The sequence below is a fragment of the Zonotrichia leucophrys genome, chromosome Z (genome assembly GCF_028769735.1).
Source record: "Zonotrichia leucophrys gambelii isolate GWCS_2022_RI chromosome Z, RI_Zleu_2.0, whole genome shotgun sequence".
Taxonomy (NCBI): Eukaryota; Metazoa; Chordata; class Aves; order Passeriformes; family Passerellidae; genus Zonotrichia; species Zonotrichia leucophrys.
The window spans coordinates 33,246,305-33,269,994 of record NC_088200.1 but is presented as its reverse complement, the minus strand read 5'-3'; the positions used below and the strand labels follow the sequence as shown (position 1 = coordinate 33,269,994).

The 23,690-nt window shown below is 38.5% G+C and overlaps 1 protein-coding gene across 5 annotated transcripts in view; it reads right to left on the bottom strand.

Annotated features, from left to right (window-relative positions):
* Positions 1–23,690, bottom strand: part of MAST4 (microtubule associated serine/threonine kinase family member 4) — a 293,004-nt gene that overhangs the window by 183,266 nt on the left and 86,048 nt on the right. Inside the window, exon 1 of one of the 5 annotated variants that reach the window (XM_064736754.1) lies at positions 12,390–12,474. The exons of the other annotated variants lie outside the window; for them this stretch is intronic. Coding sequence (XP_064592824.1) covers positions 12,390–12,428 — 39 coding nt within the window. The 5' untranslated portion in view covers positions 12,429–12,474. Of the gene's footprint in view, positions 1–12,389; positions 12,475–23,690 lie in introns of those variants that run through there. 5 annotated transcript variants of the gene reach the window in all.

Here is a 23,690-nt window from a genome sequence, read left to right as displayed (position 1 = left end):
ACATAGTTTATTTCAAAGTCACAGAAGCCTGAAAATAGCTGTGAGGAGAAAATATGCTTTTGGCTGAAGAGGCTGGTAGCTAATTCAGCTATGTATAGGCTCTAATACAGATACCAAAAGCAGTTTCCATTAAGAGCAGCTACCATTCACTGTGTGGCAGTTCTCATGAAAACAGCAGTATCAAGAGAAAAGCAAAAATAGCAAGTGACAAAACATGTGGTCTTATCTGAAGAGATTTCTACCTCCAGACTAAAGTGGCCACAGACGTCTTTTTTTCCTCTCCATTTTTATTAACTGCCAGACCAAGATCTGAAATAAGTGCCAAAAATTCCACACTGAGGAGTTGAATTCACCAACAAACACCACAGCTCGTCTCTGACAGATCTGCAAGTATTTAGCACTGAAGTAAAAATAATTCACAAACACAATTCCATCCACATAAAACTGGGCAAATCCTTATGCTGACAATGCTATTTCTATGTTTTTACATTAATGAGTGTCGTACTGAAGATTACCTCCTCACCTCCTCAAACCATGATCGTTCTAAACATGCTTCCTCCCCCAAGACTAGCCCTGGGCTATCTCAAGATACATCTGCGCCCATCAAGTCCCTGCCACATCTTTATGTATCTACGACTGATACATAGAGGTGTCCTACAGAGATGACTGAGCATCCTGGCATTTGAGTTGAGCAATAGCTACAGCAAAACTTATGGCTAAGACCTGCCGTCATAGCCAAGACTGTATCTAAACTTTTTGTTACTTTCCCTTACATGGCAATCTACCTCCTGTTGTACAGCATCTCACACTAGATGCAGCTGCTCTATTCAGTTACCAAACCACTACACTGTATATTTTTAACTGCTCTGAAGATTCCTTTTCTCTTTCTTTCTACTGCACTGTTAAAATGTTATTCTGTTAAAATTCATCTCTTTAGGAGGGCTATGTAAATACAGCTGTGAGGGTACAGCAAAAATACAAGAAAGGACAAAGCAAATAAGAAAATTAGGAACAAAAATTATGTGTTAGAATGTGATGTGTTTAGTCTGATTTTAATCTTTCTTTCTTGCCTCAAAAGGGCCAAGATATGAGCAACAAAGAATGCCATTCAACTTCTGATAGCTCAGTAGTTTTAGGATATAGCAAAGGAAGCAGTAAATATTGTGGGATGGCTACATAATCAAGTCATTTCACATTACTAAAACCTTCACCAGCAGCACTGCAACACTAATTTACCATATTACCCAGTTATGTTTTTATTAATTATATTACACAATTCAGAAAGTCAGCATGCTACATCAGCATTAGTATTTCTTCCTACAGACAGCTTCCTGGCCCAGGTTACCTGCTGAAGAGATCTGTGAACACCACCAAGGCCCTCTCTATCAGATATCTGCTTGGTAAAAGTTACAGGTGATTAGACTGGGTCCATCCAGTTATGATCATTTCATACTTAATCCTTGAAGTGTGTTAGTAGATAAAATTTTGACAACTGTTTTATTCTATTACATTCTATCTGTTATAAAGTTATGTCTTATCTGCTGTAAGGTCACCAGTAGCCTTGCAGTCTTGTACAAATAAATTTCTCTGTGTTTCAACTTACCAGAGATAATGAAATGCTATTCCTGTTTCAGAATAACATGAGACTAGGAAAGAGGAAAAAACAAAAGATCTAGGGAGACTCAAAAGGTAAATTATTCAAATTTTGAGTGTTATGGGTGCAGATTGGTTAATCAGCTTTTCATAATGAAACAGGAGGGGAAAAGCAGTCCTTACAGGCACTGGGGCCTTTTTCTCATAAAGAATAATTCAACGTATTAGAACAATTTGATACTTCATGAGAGATAGAGGTAGCAGGGATGTGCAGAAAGGGAGGGAGGCTGTACACATTTTGTTCTCACAAAAATTCACAAAACTAGACAGCAGAACATACTCTCCCCACAGGGCATGATACTGAAAATTCACCGACACTTAAAGGGTATACAGTGTGGAAAAGCTGAATTACTCAAGGTGACATGCAAATAATGCAACAGATTGATGATGACATTATGAGAATCAATTTAGGCAAAGACAGACCAGAAGGTGTTCAGAAGCTTGGAACTTACCCTTCTGATAACATAGCATAATCCAAAAATGTCTACAAGCCCTTGTGCTGGTGCAAGAGGTAACAAACAATGCAGTATAATCCTGCATCGTAGTCTCCATGACTTCAAAGTATGCTGAATTCAAATTACTCATTTTTGTAAAACACAGCAGCAGACAGTAGGCAAATCAGCATGCCAAGTGTGGGGGCAGGACCATGTTATAAATTGTAACACACAGTCCTTTTCTCTCAGCTTTAGATTGAAGCAAGTGCAAACTGTTTTGGGATTTACTGGGGGGAGGGGTGTGTTGGTGTGGCTTAGTTTTTAACTACTAAGATGTTCATTTCCTGCTGATGTCCACTGCCCCAAAATTTGAATTTCGGTGTAATACTTGACTAGGCTCTGAGCCAAGCTTTATAGGCTGATCAGGAAAGCTCTTTCTGCTTCAGAGGCATCTCACAGCAGAAAAAAAGCATAGTTAAGTAAGAAAGATTTCTACATAGTTAGGGAATTTGAAAACCAGTCATAACTGTTTGTCAGTTATTTGACAAACAATGTCACATTATGGCACAACTGACAATCCTTACAGCCAAGGCAAGATATCATGTCAATAAAAAGCAACACACATGTGCAGTTTCAATTTTGAATGGTAAGAAAACAAATCCTTGAAAGCTATCTCCCAAACAGAACACGAACCAAAGGCCAGGAATGCATCTTGCACCAATTAAACTGTCAGCAACAGAAAGTACTGGCAGATGAAAAAATCATCTCAGGTAAATTTCTGTATCGCATTGTTGCAGCACAGCAACAGATGTAAAATTCTGAGTAACAAAAATGTGTAACTAACATGTTTACTGAAATTGCTTGGCAGTCTAACACATCAGTGTGCCAGACACTCTCCCATTAGCACTCCTAGTTATGGAACTCCCCTCTTCTCCCTAACCACATCCAGTTCTATGCAGACAATCATTGCAGCACTTGAACAAAGAACATTGGGCCATTTTGAAGGAGAAAAGGGCAAGAATTATTTTTTGACAGGATCCTCATTGATTTTCACTGCATTTCCTCAGTGGTACTAGAGAGAACACACATGAAAAATGGGTGCTTTAAGTAATACCTTTTTTCTAGAACATCTCCTCTGCAGAAACTCATCCATTTAAAAGTGACTGAAATCTTCCCCATGTATCTCCTGAGAGACAGGAAAACACACTTCACAAACCTATAAGCCAGACCAGCTTTACTGGATTCAGCATCAGAAGAGGTTAGTATTGATTTGTCAGATAGACATCACATCAGAAAGAAATCATATTGAAATAATTGAAGATGTCTTTAGGGTGAAACAGGCAATCAAAAAGCATACACTACTACATTTTGAAGCAGCGCTAAAAACTAACTGGAAGCTTCCGTTCTTCCTCTTAAAATAAAGAAAGAGGCATAAGATGCTACAGGAACCATTAAAAGACATAAGATGCTACAAGAACCATTAAAAGACATCAGCCCTAAGCATACAAAAATAAATACACAGGAACAGAAATGTAGAAAACAAAATGCATGTACAAAAAAGGTGATTGTTCTCTTGTTATTCTACTCTAAAACCCCCAAACACCATAAAAAATCAGACAAAAAAAAAATCAGTTGCAAAGTCTTCTCACAAATGCTCAAAAATATTCAAGCCCTGATCTTCAATCTCAATTAGATAAGACTAGCATTTTCCCGTGACTATAAGGAGAATGTAAGAAAGAATGCCAGAAGACAAAAAGGAGAAAAACAAATTTGGCATTGCTGGTTAGGCAAATTGCATGCAACAGAAAACAAATTCCAAAGACTCGTGAAAAAAAATTGTGCTGAAATGTAAGGAGTAAAACAATGCAAAGTCCTAAGAGAAGAAAGACAACCACTGTTTGAGAAATTACACTGAAGCAACAGTCAAGATGCTGCTGCAGTCTAGCAGGCACTAGTCTCTTCAGAAGATCGCAGTCATATGCAAAGAGGTCTTTGCAGTTACCTCACACAAATACATTTGTTAAGGATTAAATCTCTTATCACAACCACAAAACAAAGCACGTAAATGCAGTAATACCCCCTACTCAAGTCATAGATGTGATACGCTCAACCTCAAATCTTCTCTGCTGAAAATCAACTCAAAAAATTCATAGATTTTGGCTACCCTGTCCTAAAAACAATTTTGAACTGTTGCCTCCAGACAGCAGCAAATACCCATGACTAAAGTAACAAATATTAAAATGCTCTGTATGCTTGAATGTTAAAGCCTTCTACTTATCATTGTCAGTCTAATAATACACCACACCTGACTACTACTTTGCTTACACCAAATTAACTGTGATACTCTTCAATGTCAAAACACAAATACACCCCTCTGTCTTGAAGAACTGAAAAAGACAAGCACATGAATATAGAATCAGAGTAACATGAAATGTAGCTCTTACTCTTGTCACAAACATTTGCTCTTATTTTTCATTTATATTATTCCTTCCTTATTGAAGTTCTCAACAATTTACTAAAATCTCAAAAAAAAGTAATTTAAAACTAAAAAGCTGGGTTCCCAAGGGGCACTGAAGTCCTAAAATCAATTTTCCACTCATAACCTAAATTTTCCAGCTGTGCTCATGAGTGTTGTATTCATAAAAGACAAGAGTTTGGGGAATACTTCCAGGTTCTTCTGCACACAAATTCTGACTGCTGAATTCCCCTAATGTATCTGCACAACTTGGGTACATACCACGAGGCTTTTTTTAAAGCAACTGAAATGGTATTCTTCTAGTGGCATAATTTAAAGCAAAGTGGTAAAACACCTTAAAAAACCCTTTTCATATCAAAAGAACTCAGAAGTTAAAGCAAGCACACACTTTCATACAATTAGCACATTTTCCTTACTTTTCACATAGAAAGAGAAAGTTACACTGACGAACAGGAGAGAATCTACATTAGCTGAAAAACATCTCCAAATATGTTTCTGTATTTGATATAACATGATTAATCTTTAGAGAATACCAAAAATATTCAAATACACAAAACACATGCAGAAACATGCACACTTCAAGCTGTAGCTTTATAGGACTTAAAATACTATCAGAAGACATGATGTTATTTCCATGAAACATATCAATGCACTCAAGTCAATTTTACAGGGCAGATATGCTGAACTATTTCCAGATTCCAGCCAGCTGAAAGTGAAATTCAAAAAATATGTATTGCTTCATAACAGTAACTACTAGTTACCAAAAGCTCATCTTCTAATCATGGACCATCCAGTAAGTTTGATTACTAAAACGTTTTCTTCAGATTTGATCACTTGCAACATTTTCTTTTACAGAACCCAGACAAGAATGGAATATTTTACTTTGTGCTGCTAAAACCGGATCTCCTATTTCTGATAGTAAAGCTTAAACTTGTAATATTTTTCAATGTGCATGTTCATAGCTTTGAAATAATGTCTTGGTTGGGGAGGATAAGCAGATGTCATAGAAGTGTTACATAACATCCTTATGAAACTAAGCCAAGCCTATATACACAAAACAAAGGAATTCCATAAAGGACAAAGTACTCCAAATAAAATATGCACTGTAAAAACCTGGTATTTCGCTGCTAAAGTCTCTGAAGAGCTTGTTTTTTATCAAGGGCACAGACAGTGAGTGCAAGTATCCTTTTTGTCTCTAATCCCAGCTGTTGTATGCCACTGAGAAGCACTAAACTGTAGACCTAAAATCAAGGGGGACTTGAATGAAGGGAATCCAAGAGGAACGCGAGTTACAAACGGAGACAAAGTAATTGAATAAGATTACAGAAAACAAGAGTTGCTGACAGAAGACAATGATGTTCTGATTTACCTTGGATGAAGCAAGGATCCTACAGAGAATAAGGTTAGCATTGCAGAAGTTAGTGCTATGTGTATAAGAGGAAAAGTAAAGCCAAGAAAATGAGATCAAAAACAATTATGAAATTGCAGTATTGAATGTTTTGCTTTGAAATCATAGCAGTAACTTACAGATTTTTATGTAATTTTAATGTTCAAATGAATAAGTGGTAGTGTTACAAGCAATTTGAAGCAAATATTGCCTCAGTCTAATAGAAGGAATTAATAGCATCTGAAAGCCTGTGGGCAATTTTGAAAAAACTGCCAACTTAACAAATCTAAAACTTGTGACTTTTAAAGCAAATGTAGTTTATCAGTTGGTTAAAGCAAATATAAAATCATTGTGTAAAATATGACACATGAACCAGCATCACAATCAAAACGGCATCACATTGAAAGGAAGCAACTTATAAAATATTTGAAAAGAAAATACAGACAATTACTAGTTTCATTAGTTGTGACAAAGTAAGTAAAACCATTTGTCAAACCAAGGACATTTCATGGAACTTTATTTAAAAAACTCTGTTTCAATAAGCTACTGTCCTCCATGCAGCTATTATTCCTACTGTTACCAACAAAACAGGTGAAGAAAAAAAAAATTTTAAAAATCCACACAAGTAGATTTTGGAGATAAGCCAAGTGACTCAGAAATAGGAGCTAACAAGTACACGGAGGATGCCAAAGCTGCTTGATTTTATGACCCTTAGAACACAACTGTGACCAGTTCAAATCATTAGAGACTCTACCATTAAATTCACCAAAGGATTTGACACAAAGAAATGTTAGGTTTATGTTTCACCTTCTAAATCTAATACAAAACAGTCAGTCAGCTTTGTGACTTATTGCAGACTTTATCAAGAAATGTTGCTACAATTATCAGAAGGCATTAGTAAGAAGTGTGATATGGGCTACAGGCACCACGTTTGGCCCCACGCCAAATATTTTTGCTCCGAATGCAGCATGGTGCTCTCTTTCCTTTTTTTGATATTGGACTCCAAAATAAAGTGACCACAATATACAGAAAAGCAAAGACAGAGTGGGGGGCGGGGGGGAGGGGGGTGGTAATCTGAAAGATTAACCCTTTCAGGAAAGCTTTCACAGCTCAAATAACAGCAAAATATGTCTGGCACAAAGTGTTTTAGAGGATATGACAAACATGTAACAATGCATGAATGTCTGGAAAGTAGAGGTGAATAAACTGATCAAGAGATTGGACAGTCTATTAGGCCTGCACAAGTGACAGCTAAGAAGGAGAGGAAATATGTTCTTTATCTCAGTATCTCTTCTCTCAGAAGGCTGCTCTTTAGCTTTCTAATGGCAGCTATCTCTGCCTATCACTATTTAAGCCAAGAAACCATCTATTCTAACTTTAGGTACCTCTTAGTACCTAAGACACCCTGTTTTCTATAACAGTATATAGAAGGACTCAAAAATAAATATAGCTCTAACCAGAAAAATAAACACCAAAAAAATTTAGAGATTTTTTACATATTACATCTATGCATATTGCTCATGCAATGCACTCATAAAATGAAGGAGCAAGTGTCACAATTTAAGTAGTTCTGAGTAGCTCAATTACTCCAAAATTTTTGAGGTTTTAGTAAATGTAGAGAAGTTTAGTTTGCAGGTATGGCCCCTTTCAGGCAGGTTTGGGCACAACTACTAAGCAGGGCATTAATGCAGTGTGCAGACACACAGCTATTCCCATACCACACTGGAAGTGTTACATCTGTCTGCTTTTAACTGATTAATCTGAATCCACTGCAAACTGCAATTTTTGTTTGTTTGTTTTAAATCCTTCTCTGGTTCCATGCCCTCCACAAAATTTTTCTTACACACACGCATTGAGAGGCAGAGAGATACATGAAACCTGATTCACAGTTACACAACTCATCTTTGATACTGTAAAACCATTTCCACTAATACAGAAACACCAGCAGAAACAATGGGTAAGGTCTCTCTTGGCTACAGAAGAACACTGACATACACAGCATTCAAACCAGTGAAAATTAAGAACCCTGCCAGAACCTTATCTGTAAGACTGACTTTTACACCCTTTTTTGCTTCACTGTGCAAGAGACACCAGGCCCAATTCCAATTAATGATCTTCAATTTCTTTTTTTTCTCAGCAGAGCACCCAAACACAAACTGCACTTAGAAGAGATAGTTATTTAGAAGAGATAGTTACAGCCTACCTCTTTCCTTTTCTCTCCTGTAGAGCGTGGCTTCCAAGATAACCCTTCTACTTCACACGTCAATTTTCAGTATTTCAGAAAGAATTCTTTTCATTAAACCTTCTTCTCCAAAGAAATCTCACCTGCTTAGTGAGATTGTGAGTAAGACCATTTTTTCCATGAAGTTCTTTCCTTTCTTTCTGATTTCTCAGTAAATGCATTTCCAGTTAAGCCAATAAGCAAGCACTTAGAAAAGTCTGTAAGGTATGACTTTTTGCAAAGGTCTCAGCAACTTATGTACACATTTCAAAACATCAATCTGTAAAAAAAACTGTTTTCCTGTACTGAAGACAGAAGAAAGGAGCAGTCAAGGCTACATAATGACTGTGCCCCTTTGCAAGCCTTTCTAGGAAAACACGGAATTGGTATAAATTGATTTTCTCAAATCCACAAAAATAGCAACTTTCTATTTACACCACATTTTCCTTTACATTGCCAACTTCCATTTCTACAGCAGTAAGTCTGAATTTTGTGATTAAATTACTTTTACTTCATACCCATTGCCCCCTCAAATCAATGCATGTATTAGATTTCCAAGTGGAATTTTCCATGTTGACTATAATCATATCACTGCAAACAATGCAGTGCAGTCACCCTGAATTTAAAGAAGGATTAGATTACCTATGAAAATTTTCCAGCATAGAAAAAGAAAGTGTATATATACCAGGAGAGAAGAAAAGAAATAAACACAGCATTTTTTTGACATTTGAGAGGTTTCATGTATACATCTGCTTTCTCTGCTGTTGGTCTATTTCTCTGCAAGTCTAATTAAAAAAGCTCATGTAATCACCCAAAGATTTACAAGACACTGTTTACGGACCACTTAAAGGAGAACTGAAATTAGCAAAAGAAAAAGTGAAGGCCCAAAAAGCATCTCTCTGACAAAGTGAAAGCTTAATCAGCAGTGGAAGCATGACTGAAGCTGGCTGCTTCTGGCAGTAAAGTTTCTCCCGCATTCCCATATCCTTACAGATTCAGGGAAATATGTGCTACCTTTACCATCCATGTCTGGGTTCAGAGTCGTTAGTTTAAAGCAACAGGAAGTAACTATTTAGTCAAACAACTACAAACATAAACTGTTAGCAGACTGCAATTAAGAATGCAATTATAATGCTCAAGAAGTAACTAGCTGTTTTCACCTTTTTCAAATTTATTTGCAAGAAATTTTTATTTCAATCCATACTAAACTGAGCTTTAAAAACTTAGAAGTTGAAAGAAATTATCAATTTTATCCTGATGTTTCTTACCAAAAAAGTGTTCTTTGCAATTAAACCTTCAGAATCTGCTCATTGAAAAGGAGCATGTACTACAGATTCAGATGCCTTTATTCTTCCATGAATACAAATACACAGCTAGACACAAGAAAAAGGTTGTAGCAAGATTAAGTAGATATGTGTACCCAGGTTGCAACCAATTAAAGGTTCCGTTTCTCTCAGAAGCCTCAACTAAAAATCTTTTACATATCAAGCTGAAACAAGATTTATCCAAGTCTACATATTTACTTAAGTCTTGTATTTTGAGATTCAGTTCAAGCAACTTCCTGGCTTTTTTTTTAAACACAGCACGATGGTACAAGGCACTAAACACAACTACATCAGGTTCCCATCTAAAAGGAAATGGTTTGTGTGTCCTGTAAATCAAGCTTTGAAGCAAACTGTGTACAAAGAAAAAAGAAAACCAGCAGTTATACCAACTTTGCTTTTAATTTACTCATATGATATTTATCATTGTATCCTCAGTTTAATTTAAATGCAGCTTCACCTAAGAAAGCACACAGTTTTAAAGCAGATTTACCTGCTTTTAAAATTTCTACTTCTAACCCAGAGAACTGACAAAGTTACATGAAGTTATCTGACCTTATATTTAAGATCACAGATATTTTAGAACAGTCTTAACTCACAAAATTTCCTTTCCTTTTCCTCCATTGATTTTTGGGGGTCACTGTTTTGCTATTTGGAGGGGGAGGTGGGTGTTTTGTTGCGGGGGGGTTTGTCTGTTTGGGTTTGGTGTTTTTTCATTTTGAGGTTTTTGGGGTGTTTTGGGGTTTTTTTATTCTCTTGGAGGATTTTTGTTTTTTTTTTTTGAGAACATACTCAATAGTCTTTACATGAGAGTATCAATAACATGTGAAAAAGAAGAAGGGGCAAAATACATGGATTACTCCTACAGGAAACAAAGAGTGGAGAGTTATTTAGGGTTGGTGGTTTTTTATGGTAAAAACTTATACTATGACTATAAAATAACCAAGTCACTATTTTGGAATGTACTATAATATCAAAAGGTCAGCAAAGTAAACAACTCAGACACTTAGTATTTATTAACAAAACTTAAAACAGCAGCTACACCCTTTGTCATATAACCTGCTTTCTAGCTCACAAGATCATCATATCAGTCTCTAGGCTAGTTGCATGAACACAGATAAGACAGAAACAAAGCAACAGAAGAATATAGGAGAGCAAGAGGACAATATAATAGACAGATTCACTTTAATTTTTAATGAATACAACTTAAGTGTAAACAGCATTTCTATCCCTCCCATCTTTTTCTAAATGACAGTATGTCAATTTTAACACTTCTGACCACTAGCTGATTTTCTCCATTCTAGGACCAGGTGCTAAGGACAGTCATAAAGTACACATCTTCAAAAACTGCAGGTACTGCAAGCGTGAATAGGCCCCTCTGCTACTTGGACTAGTCACTGTATAACTCCTAATACTCTCAGGTGACTGTAAATAGCTGTAAAATATTTTTGGTATTCATTCAAAATTGTTTTATTAAAGTTACAGAAAATAAAATAAAAATAGCACCTGCAGAACTCAACACATTTCTTTCACACAAAGGTTTAAGTTTTAAGTTAATCAGACCAGACTGAAGTTCAATTCAAAAGGAAGAAATCCGGTTTACACTACTAAATGGATTAGAGCAGGTTGAAGAGAAGGAAATCCGGTTTCACTACGAAGATATACCTCTTGAAACTCTTACATCCTTTAAAAGCTGTCATCCGCAGTCTCAATCTGCAGCAGAGATTCTCCCCCCTACCTGGCTATCAATGACAGAAAATATTTAAGATATAAGGACTGACTAAATTAATTTTTTTATGAAAGTTACTTACTTTCCACAGGCAAGTGTTATCGTACAAAAAGTTAAAGAAAAGTTAATGGATTCTTTAAAAGGCCCAAAAGAATTTGAGGACTTCCATATCCTACATAACAATGTGTTAGAGACTCAACTTGTACACCTCTGTCTAACAAAAACTGTCGCACTGGATCAGCACCAAATTGAAAGCACTGATCAACAAGGGTGTCTTACTAAAAAGTTCAGAACTGTGCAAGTTCAGTGCATGTTAAACGTTTTATGGGAGTTTACATTACTTAAGAATAAGGATCCCAAATGTATGGAGACTTTCCTTTTCACCCTCCTCCCATTGAAATTGCAGATGTGGAGGAAAACAAAAGAAAGGAAGTACATTCATCGCTGAGAGCTACTTGAGAAAAGGGGCTTTCTGAACAATGGGCCGTAATGATGTAGTTTGAGGTGGTGCTCCATTTTGGTGAAATATTAAAAAAGTAACTACACCGTCTATTCGCCTGTAGTCACATATTCTTTATAAATACACTTCCTACCAATAGATATATGTATATAACTGCGCACATTCTAATTATTTGAGCGGCTTATGCATTATCCTAGAAGGGTATACGGTTCGAGACTTGGCTTCAAACAACATACGGCACCAACACCGTGTCATAACCCTCGCTCTATTTGGGATACGGGGTTTTCTAGAGTTAAGGGACGCCAGCGGAAAAGTCAGCCCAAAGCCGCCCGGGAAAGGAAGACGCGCCCGCTCCGCCGTTTAGCAAAGTGCACCGCAGCCGCCCGGAGCGCCGAGCCCCGCCAAACTTTCACCCCCCCGGTAATGCCCGTCCGCTGCCCGGCCCGGAGCGCGGCTGCCGGGGAGAACCACGCCGCCACCGCCGCTCTCGGCTCCTCGGGAAGCGCCCGGGCACGGGCTGCACCGCCGGCTCCGCGGACCAGCCCGCCGCCCGCCCCCGGCAGCCCGGCCGCCGCCGCCGCCGCCGCCGCCGCCGCCGCCCACCCACAGGTGTCCCCCCGCCGGCACCGCGCCCCGCCGCAGGTGAGGAGGGCAACTTCCCAACTGCGGGAGCGCGCCCCGCCCCGCCCCGCCGCGCCCCGCCCCACCTGCAGCCCGCGCCTCCGCAGGATGCCCGGCTCGTCCATGCCGGCGCTCCGCCGCCCTCACGCCGCGCGGCGCCGCCTGGCCATGCCGGACCGCCCGGAGCCCGCTCCGCATCCCCGCAGCTGCCGAGCGCTGACATCACGCCCGCGCCGATTGGCGCCGCCGCCGCACGTGACCGCGCGAGGTGCGCGCCCGGCAACTTCGGGGCGCAGTCCGGGGCCGCCCCACAGCGCCCGCGGCCGCTCGGGCACCCGGAGCCACAGCGCGGGGAACGAGCTTCCCTTGCCTCGCCGGAGGGAACGGCAGCAGGGCCATAGCGGCACCGTGGCAGAAGCCGCGCCCTACTGGATTCCCAAGTGCGGCTGCGGAGAACCCGCGGAGAGAGGACGGATTGTCTCGGGGGTGCAGGCAACCGCGGCCAGCAGGTCCGGCTGTGACCTTGGGCTTGTCGCCTGAGGGCCTCTCATCAGCTCAGCCGACTCCACTGGTGCAAGAAAAACTCATCTCCGTCAAAAACTAGGTGCTAGATCCTTAAAGGTTACGTCTGAAAGCACAGATTTTAAGGAGCAAAACAGCAGTGGGAGTTTTCATATCTGCCAATCTGCTGGTTAAACAGATCACCGATTTACCCCCCCCGCCCCACAAAGGCTGTGACCATACTATCAGCTATTCACTCATTAACACTCTAAGATGAGGCTATGACAATCACACCCTTAAATCTAGTATGAAAAAGAAATATTGATTTCCTGTCATATTGCATCATTTTGAGAAGTAGTCCATGTACATTCCATAATAGTAAAACCTGCCAGGAGCAAAGGCATTTAGAACAAAAAAAAATGAAGGATAGCTGAAAGGATAATGCTGAGCAGTAAGAGCTTATCTGAAGAACAGCAAAAGAAAAGGCTGCTGTATTCCCTGCCCCCAACCCTCAACTCTTCTTCATACAACTGAAATGCATTAAAGTTATTATTTTACACTTGTTACAATTAAAAAATATATAACTTCTGCCATTAAGCTACATTTCTCTGTATCATTCTAAAAAGCAGTCAATTTTTATCTAAGTTACACAGTGATGTTAATTGAACATGTTTATTCTTCCCTGTCCCTTAATGTCTCCAGCTCCAAATGCATCCATCACATTTGGTCAGTGGCTTACAACTCAGCCGACACAGACTTCAGTTACAGGATTAGAGCCGCACTTCAGTTACGAAACGAGATACACTGACCAAAACTCCGTTTCCACAAGAGGGAGACAAGGAAACTCAAACACACTTCTAGATTTACAAATCTGTAGGCCAGAAGGGGATATGCAACTATCCTGCCTTCCTCTATAACAAAGGCTACTCATCCCTCCTGAATTCATTTTTCAAGAGTAGTATCTCTTTAAGCAGCATGCTGACCCCAGTGAAAACTTTTTTGCTTTACAGAATCAAAGTGAAAAGTGACTAGATCCCCTCACCTGCTTGAAACAGAGGGGAAAAAATGCTACATTATCTCCTATGGATTCCACCCAATATTCCTGTTTTCCCTTTTCCATTTCAAAATGTCATCTTCCTTCTTCTTATAACATTTTAAAACTTTGTCCAAATCATTTGCATCCATGTTGTCCTCACATAGGATCTCTTCTGTGTTTCTGTTTCCAAAAACAACACAGGTAAATGAATGACAATCTAAATGCTGTTGCATGCTTCCAGTAAGGGTGGCAAAAATAATTAACCAAAGACTGTGAAGTTTCAAGGATGAGAGGCAAAATCTTACCATTTGTCTCTCATGACACACTGCAAGTTTCAGCTGCAAGGCTGTTTGCATTTTTACAGCCAATCTTTATTCATATTGCAAAAGTTATATTTAAATCACTGAAATACAAAATTTCTCAATGCTCAATTTATCAGTTCCTTTAAAGGTAAGTAATACCGAAGTACTGAAGCCATCATTTCAGCCTAACTGTGTATTTAACTGTGTATGTATGAATTAAAAGTACCCCATGCTATCTAGCTCAGAGGTCAGTACTGGCACAACAGTATAAGAAAGTTGTACCATCAAGCAATGTGTCACTGACAGGCACAGATGCAAAAAGCCCACAACCTAACAAAACCCCTCAAGTACCACTGAAGCTATAATTTCATAGCAGAACAATTTACAGAAAGGATTACAGGCAGACAAAGAGCACAGATGTGCATGCATGAAGAAACTACCCAGCTACAGAGTGCAAGTGTAACATGTTTTGCAATATGCTGAAGGTCATTGGTACAGCTGCCTAAGTAATACTGGAAGGCAGAAGAATGAAACAAAGACAAGACTGTCTTCCAGTGGAAGATGAGATAAATCCCAAACAGAAGAGTATAAAACTATCTTTCAGTGAGAAGTGCATTCACTATCAATTCTAGAAAAGGCATTTTCCTAGGCTTGTGCTGCATTTTATAAAGGTGTACTGGAAGGAACTGAAAGCAGATGTTTGCACATAAAAAGGAAAGCATCCACTGAATTTTCTCACAATTTATGAATATCTTTAGTTATTGCCAAAAGTGCATCTTCATGTTTAAAAATGCATATAGCACAGTTTTTTTCTGGAGGCTTTCATTATTTTCAGACTATTATTTCAGTTATATTCGCCATCAAAACCATGGCAGGTAAGACTGTGGTATATAAGAATTTGTGTTTTAGAAGAAAAATCCATGCTGTTTGAAACATTTTAATATAATTATCCTAATATTTATATATACGAAATACAGCAAAATACCTCACATATTCTTTCACATCACTTGTAGGAGAAAGGCACAATTCTGTTGTACATGTGCCACAAAAGAAAATGTATACAGTGAATGAAAAAAACTTTTTTTTCCTTCCCCCTATCAGGAAAGGCAAAATCATTTTAGGACAACAGTTATCAACTTCCAATTTTGCCAAAAAATTTTCTCCCCTACAAATGAAGCATTTGACCTGATTAAATGTGAAGGATGTTTCAGAATTAATTTAGACACATACTCCTAAGCCCATGTTTATTTAAAGCTGCAAAGAAGCATGATAGAGGACAGTTTTCAGGACAATTACATAAATCTAGTAAGTTTTTATCTTCATTCAACTACCACTTTTTTGCATTAATCATAAAGCTTCACTTTAAAAATAATACTGATTGACAAAACAAGAAAATTTAGAAATCGCTGTAATTACTGAAATCAGCCAATCAACCAGATAAAACCTAAGCATGCAAAACTATATATGAATATGTAACTAGAGTTTTACAATGCAGATTTAATTTAAATTTAATTTTATGCATACACATATCCCATGTGTGGCTGCCACTCTCATACTACACATGGTGGTAGCATATGATAAATCATATTAATTATGCACCATGAAAAAACTCATTTGTACTCTGCCCCTAAATCTATCTCTGTCAGGGCTATTTCCTATACCTTAAATATTCTACAGCATGCAATCACCATCACTGAGTTTTAAAAATAATTATTTTCTTCCTAAATGTGAGAATTCATATGCTTAGAATAGATAACAAGCAATGAAATAATTTCCTTCTATTCTGATAACCTGCTACCCAAAATAACAGAACTTTTTTCCAGCACAGGTAAAAAGGGAGCTTCTCATCGTATTTTTGACCACTGATAAGCTATTCAACTAACTTACTAGAAATATTAAAGTATTTCAACTGCCATAATTTCACAAGTCAAGGTAAGTGAACTACAACTACAGATACCTGGAAGTGATTAACATTAATTCTTATGCAGCTTTTTCTAAGCACATTAGAGATGAGAGAACTATTAGAGTATACCATAGCATGTTCCCCTGGATGTTGTAGTTACAATGGGTTTGAAACTAACTCCTGCAAACACTGCTTTTGTGGTTCTGAATGGAGAGCAGCCCCGCAGTAATGAACCTGGGGCCCTGGTCCCTGGCAAGCTGAACATGAGCCAGCAGTGCCCTGGCAGCCAGGAGGGCCACCCGTGTCCTGTGGGGCATCAGGGACAGCATCAGCAGCCGGGCAAGGGAGGGATTGTCCTGCTCTGCTCTGCTCTGCACCAGGGCAGCCTCACCTGCAGCGCTGGGGGCACTTTGGGTGCTGCAGTGTGAGAAGGACAGCACTGGAGAGTGTCCAGCGAGGGCATGGAGGGGTGAAGGGCACTGAGGGGAAGCAGGATGAGGAGTGGCTGAGGACACTTGGTCTGTTCAGCCTGGAGGAGACTGAGGGGAGTGTCAACAATGTCCTCACAAGAGGAAGCAGAGGGACAAGTACCAATCTCTTCAGTCTCAAGACCAGCGACAGGACTTGAGGAAAAGGCATGAAGCTGTCAGGAAAGGTTTAGGATGGATATTAGAAAAAGTTTCTTCACCCAGAGGGTGGCTGGGCACTGGAACAGTATCCCCAGGAAAGCGGTCACAGCACCAGCCTGACAGAGTTTGGACAATGCACTCAGGCACATGGTGTGACTCTTGGGGTGTCCTGCACAAGATGAGGAGTTGGATTCAATTATCCTTGTGTGTCCCTTCCCAGCCACCTTATACTGTGCTTCTGTAGCAGTTTAAAGCTGTCAAGGGAAGACAACATTACAGTTCCACAAAGGAGCTCAAGTTTATTTTTCTGAATGGTCATAAAAGAAATTGAGCCACTTTCGTGTTCCACAATCATACTCTGCATATGACTAAGAAATAATCTAGACAACATTCCTGTTCTGTATTATTCTGAAAATAGCTTCAGTTCCTAAAGGAATTTTACACTGAGTATTTTACACTGAATTTTGAACACCCTATGAAGACACAGTAAATTTTTTTTTCTATTACACACACACACACAAAATCTCTAAAAACATCACCCAGAAGTTTTCAACTGTCCCATACATATATATCCACACCAAACCATCCATACTGTCACTTCACAATGCTTTGGGGAAAAGGGATTTCATTAGAATCTTAATGGATACCAGATCATCATCACAGGATGTCACAGAAGCATGAAAGTGAAATCCATGTGTGGTGCTGGCAGATGGGAGATGAACATATATTTTTTTAAGTCAATCTTATAGAAGAGAAACAGAAGGAAAGTGAAACAAAATGAAGATTACCTTTAAAGAATTCTATACAGCTCAACATCTAGCCATCTTAAGTAAGTCAAAGGATTATAGTGTCACTCTCTACTTCTACACAACCCATGAGTTTTCTTTAATGCAATGTTTTTGATGTTACCTGAGGAGAAAAGGGTTATGGAAACAATTCTATCCATCTGCCTCTTGTTCCTTCAAGTTTTGGAAGTTTTCTTATCTATGAACTGTCACTGAAATTGGCTACAGCACCAGAAGTGAGACATTTAATCAAAATTAGCAGCAAAAATTGACAGACCAACACTTAACACCATCACCAAGCAAGCAATGCTGAAATCCGCCCGAAGCCACAGATACCTTCTCAGTCTGTACCTCTAGACTAGAAAACAGAACTGTAGCTCTGCAATTTATTTTTCAAGAATTTTCTTATACAACCACAGACAAGGTTGCTGTTTTAACAACAGTATTAACAGGGAAGTGTTTTTAAGATATTCAGTCAGTGCAGGAATATAGGCCAGCTTTATCACAAACTCCTTGAATGGGGTAATGAAAATCCACCACTCAGTTTTCATTATTTATTTTCCAAGACTTTATTTACCCACAGAAGCTATACAACAATATCATATGAAACTGGACATTGCTTTAAGAAATTGAGAAAGCAATTCTCACATTTAAGAATGTTAGGAGCTAAAGTTGCCATGCCTAAATTTGAGATTGATAAAACCAATTTATTAATAATTAGTAACATACATTGAAATTCTGAGAAACTAATAAATTTAACAGAATCAAGTTACATCCCCAACATCACAATCAACTACTAACAAGGCCCAGTAACTCACATACAATTTTGGACACTGCAAGCAATACATATTTTGACTATTTAAAGTGGAAAGGTTACACTATTCCATTTATATAGCCTTTTTTGCTCCTGTATACATTTGCCTAATGTTCCTTCTGAGGGCCTATAAAAAGTATAGAATAAATGCTCCATGTGAAGCCAACAGCCCCCTTTCAGGGTGCAACATGTTAACCCACTACTTCGCACAAGAAAACAGACATGCTCCACCAGCCAAATGTTTTCAAGACATCTCTGAGTCCCCAACTACAGCACTGAGAAGCCATTGCTGGCCTGACAATAAAACCATGAGTTCTCACCAGGTTTTTCCTCTATCCTCCTTCAATATTACAATCCTGCCCACACACACAAAGTGCATTACTCCATTTACATCTCTTCTATACTTCACAAGTAAAGACTTTTGGGCAATAATCACTGCATGGATCAATAGGGCAACATTTAATTTGTGTTTCACTTCACCACATTACACAAACACACATTCAGGTAAGCCAGGCTGGCTTCCTGAAAGTCCAGGATGCACTCCAATTACCAGGTTTATGTCTCCATTAAGAGACAGTTTATTATTCTCACTGAATATTACTAAGGATACATATCACAAGCAGGGAAAATTCAAGATTCCTCAGTTAGCAAGACACTAATTCTCTTTTTCTAGAGCTGATAAACCTACACAACTTGCAAACCACACCAGATGGGCGGAACAATTTATTACTTTTAAGGAAGTAGTTGACTGCTGCTGTTTCTTAACAAAAGAAAACATTACTGATTCTGTTACTTGTACTTTAAGGTTCTTGAAAATGAAGTACTTTATCCCATGAAAGCAGGTGTGCCTTGCCAACAGTCCCCCTTACACACGCGGGAATGGACATGGAGAGCAGGTACACACCGCGTCCTCTGCCACCTGCCGGACAAAATCCTCCTTGCACCAACTTCTTCTGGGCTCACTCACTCGGAGGGGCTCATTTGTTACCCCATGGAATCAATCCCTCTTCAAAATATTACAAGAAAAATAACTTTTGCAGAAGAAAACCAATTTTTCAAACAAGTTACTGAAAGAAGTTAATCAATTCTCTTTCAGTGACAGCACACATACAAGAAGACAGTACACAACAGACATGCCAGCTTCACCGATTTTGCCTTTTCCATCAAATACTGTGTTTCTTACTCCATCAAAATGCATAGCTAGATCATCAATTAAAAAAGGCAGTCAGCCCTCCAATTCTCTGTATCTTCCATAATTACACAATAACATAAAAGAAATTTCTTTCTGAAAAGACAAACACGTCACGAGTACAGTCCGGGTACTCATGGGTACTCACCTCTCATCCTTTCAACAAGAACTGAAATACACATATAATGTTCTCTCTTTCTTTCAATAATTGCTGAACTATTTGTCTCAGTATCTCCCCAAAAAAAACTTACATCAAACATACAGAAGCTACACCATTTTTAATCTTAGAATTTGAAGTGCCACAGATAAAGGTATGTTTTCAGAGAAAAAAAAAAACCTTCTGAGCTGAGGCTTTTCTAACAATCAGCTCAGCAGAATATTTCACATCCTGTAAATGGAAAAGGAAAAAAATTCTTAAAAAAAAAAAAACCATGGCAAAACAGTAATAGCAGTTACATTCAGAATAATACCTGTTAGACACTCAGAAGTTTAATTCTCAAGTGAAATCAGTAGTAGGCAAGTTGCACTCCAACCAAAATTCTCAAACTTTGGCAAGGTGTCAGTTTTTGTTCTGAGATTACCCTGAACAATGATGCACCTAGTCTCCTTTATTTTGATGTCCCTTTTTCATTTTTAGAAGTATTTAATCTCAACACTTGCAGTGTTTTCTTAATGAGATAATAATTAATGTACTTTCTCTTAAGGACACATAATTTTTCTTAGTGTGTTTTGGCTGTTTTCTCCACTATAAGATTCAATACTTACATGGTCCAGCTGCTTCACAAAAACATTCTCCTTCATTAGAGAGCAATAGTTAAGCTTTTCAACATTCAAATTAATTCAGAAGATAGTTTATGTTGCTGAAGTCTTGACTCCCTATGGACAGAAGTTCCATTACAAATCAGCAAAGTAAGGAAGTCTGGAATAAAAGGGAATTTCTCCTAATGATCACTAGTAGTAATCCCATATTTAATAGGCAGAGGACATATAACAAGCATACCAAAAAGATTTATTCACAGTTACAACTTTCAGGGAAAGCAGCTTCATACTAGGAATGTTAGTTCAGGATATGCTCTTACTGGAAAGAAAAATTTTTATGAGAATAATGAAATACACTGAGATCCAACTTCACTGTAGGCTAGCTCTCTTACTTAATTTCACTTTTTCTGCCTCATTTACAGCAGGCAATCTCATAATTCAACTTTGTTTCTTACCACCTTCAGCCTCTCTCAAACAGACAACTCAACAGATAGCAACAGGAATCTGTGATCAGCCAAGTACATATTATTACTTTGAAATTATTCCATGCTTACAAAGCCAACCATCATTTCTGAATTTAACTGACCAAATACTAAGTATCTTCCATTGTACCACATAATTGCAGCTCTTTCTCAATGATCAAGAGGTTAAATGTATCCATGAGAGAACAGCAGTTAACCAATCTCCTGCTGATTATTGTATCTTTGACTAAAGTGACATTGGGTCAATTTGAGCACTTGCCTAGTTTCTTAATCTCTACAACACCATGAAAGAAAATTCTTAACAGACGCAATGATCTTACTGTACTATTACTTTATTAAAAATCTGATTAAATTGGATAGGGACATATGCACCACAATTGGGCATACTGTGATAAAAGGAAAAAAACCCCAAACAATACTTTCTAGTTTTACTGAGGTGACAACAGATTTCATGCTAAAAACCATCAGTCCATTGGGGCAGGGTATAGAAGAGGTAAGCAAACGCACTGACCGCATCACACCAGTGAAGCCAGAACAATTAAATCACCATTTACCAGAACAAGGCAGAGACTACAAGAATACTAAGAGGTAAGGTGTAGTAAAAAATACCGAAGTCCACATTCCCATCTGCCTCCACAGGACAAAAGTGCATTTTACAGCAACACATCTGGTTTCACATGAATGTACACGGAAGTACGTTCTGACTAAAAACCAGAGTTACAAATACCCAGCAGCATGTGTCAAAGCCAACTGTGGTGGTCAACCCACATAAAGTTTCAGGTCAGTAAAACCGCAGTTGCTGTTAAACCTTAAACTGTAAGAGATCAAAAGCAGCAATGCACCATCCAACGCAAAAGTACTGTTGTTGTGTTCAGAAAAATTCTTGCTAGATACCTTTGCGGAACTTAAAAAACACTAACTAAGTAAATAAATGTGGAGGAATGTTCATTCCCACCAGAGATCTGGAAAAATTACATTTCCCTACCCTACTCCAGTGCCTGTAAGTCAGCAGTGTCATTCAACTCAGTTTGAGTCTCTTTGTTTTGAGACTTACAGCTATCATCAAAACCATAGGAGTACTTCAGCTTGAGGAATGAGAGATATTGTTTCCGAACTGTCTGCTTCTATCCTCTGCTACATTACAGTCACTTTGCAAGTACCACAGGCATAAGAACATTGCAAGTACCACAGGCATAAGAACATGTCAGCTTACTGGAAGGAAAATAAAAATGTTACTTAACCAATTTAGAATTGTGTCCTATTTCGTTATCCTTTAATATAAGGGCACAGCCCCACAGCAAAACAAATTAGCAGACAGGAATACATCTCATCAGCTTCCAAACAATCCCATCATTTTAAAAAGCCAAACTTTACTAGGAAGTTCAAAGAATTTTAGTATTTGCATTTTTGTTAACTAAAACTGCAAAATAGGGATCAAGTTTTATAGCAGTAGCAGCACTAGCAATAAAGTTTTTACAACGCTAAAAATTAAGTTTCTTAAGAATATAGAGTATCGCTATTAAAATTGAGGTCAGTGGAACAGTATCTTGTCCTCTGCCGCCTTTTTTTTTTTAATTAATCAACCTATTCTAATCCTAAGACTGCTAAGAACAGTCAAAGATATCATAATTGCCTTATAAGAACACCAAACAATACCCTAACCTACTACACTCACCCACACCACACAGGCAAGTCTCAGGTTACCAACACCTCTCACTTCATATCCTGAATGCAGACAGAAGTATAGACAGCAGTTTTCCTACACTCATCACATTATTCCCCATGCCCACTTTATCTCAGTTTATCTTAAAGACAGAGCTGTAATTGAAATTAGTTTAAACTTCCATTATGTTCTTCTGAGACTGGAAATCAGACCAATCAAATTAGATTCTTACATGAGCACAGAACTCCTCAAGCAAAGGAAGATCTCCTTGCAACTTGTTGTTTACTATTTTCTCATCAAATGTTACAAACTGTAGATGTATCAGTGTTTCAATTAAAATGCTAACTGACAGACAATGAATTCACAATAGTCTGCTTTTTATGACCAGAGGTAACAGAAGACAGCATGGATCCTGAGACAGTATTGTGGCTAAATTTTCCTCAATCCTTCCAAATGTCAGTCAGTCTTCCAGTTTCTTCCTGCTCTCCATATCCTTTCCAACCTCTTTATCCCCCTTCCATTTCCACATCTATAAACCTTCTAAGGAGCTGCAGAACCTTTTGGTCTAAGGTCAAAGAAATTCACTGTATTCTTGAGCTTTATCCCTTGTTAATCACAGATTATCATTTTGCGCAGTTATCCCCTAAGTAAAGTCCAACAACAAGCCGAGGAAGTTTTATTCCCAGAAAGGCATTTAAACTTCAAACACTATAAATGATTACACATTGACTTCTTCTGGTTATATAGTTTACTGCAAAACACCACTACTCCTTTGTCTCTCATGTGGCCAATTCTACCTGGATGAAAAGTTCACAGCCTCACTTTGGTAACCTTTCCCACTTTCTAAGTGATAGTGGCAACACAATTCTAGATTTAAGATAACCATCGCTAACACCACACAGAGACAACTCAATTATTGCAGCAGACAAGAATAAGCCCTTATTCAGAGCCACAACTAACACACAGTCAGACCCTTCAGTTCCAGAGATGATGCACTATATTTAACCTAGCTTACAGATCTCAACCATGTGGGTCCTACACTAGAAGAACAAAGATATCCTCAGCTGACAAAAATTTTAACAGCCCTAGGCTCTTGATTATCTAAAACTAGAAGCTGGTCCCAGTGAGCCTTTTCACCATTCAGTCTCTCACGAAGGAAGAAGACTATTATATGGGACATCTGGAAAACAGAAGCATGGTACTCATGCAAAACAGGGATGTCCTGCTTAGCTCCTACATGTATTTGTTCTCTACTCATTCTGTACCATTAACAGGATACAGAAGAGGGTTATACCTACACTCACCTCTATTAAACTGTGCAATA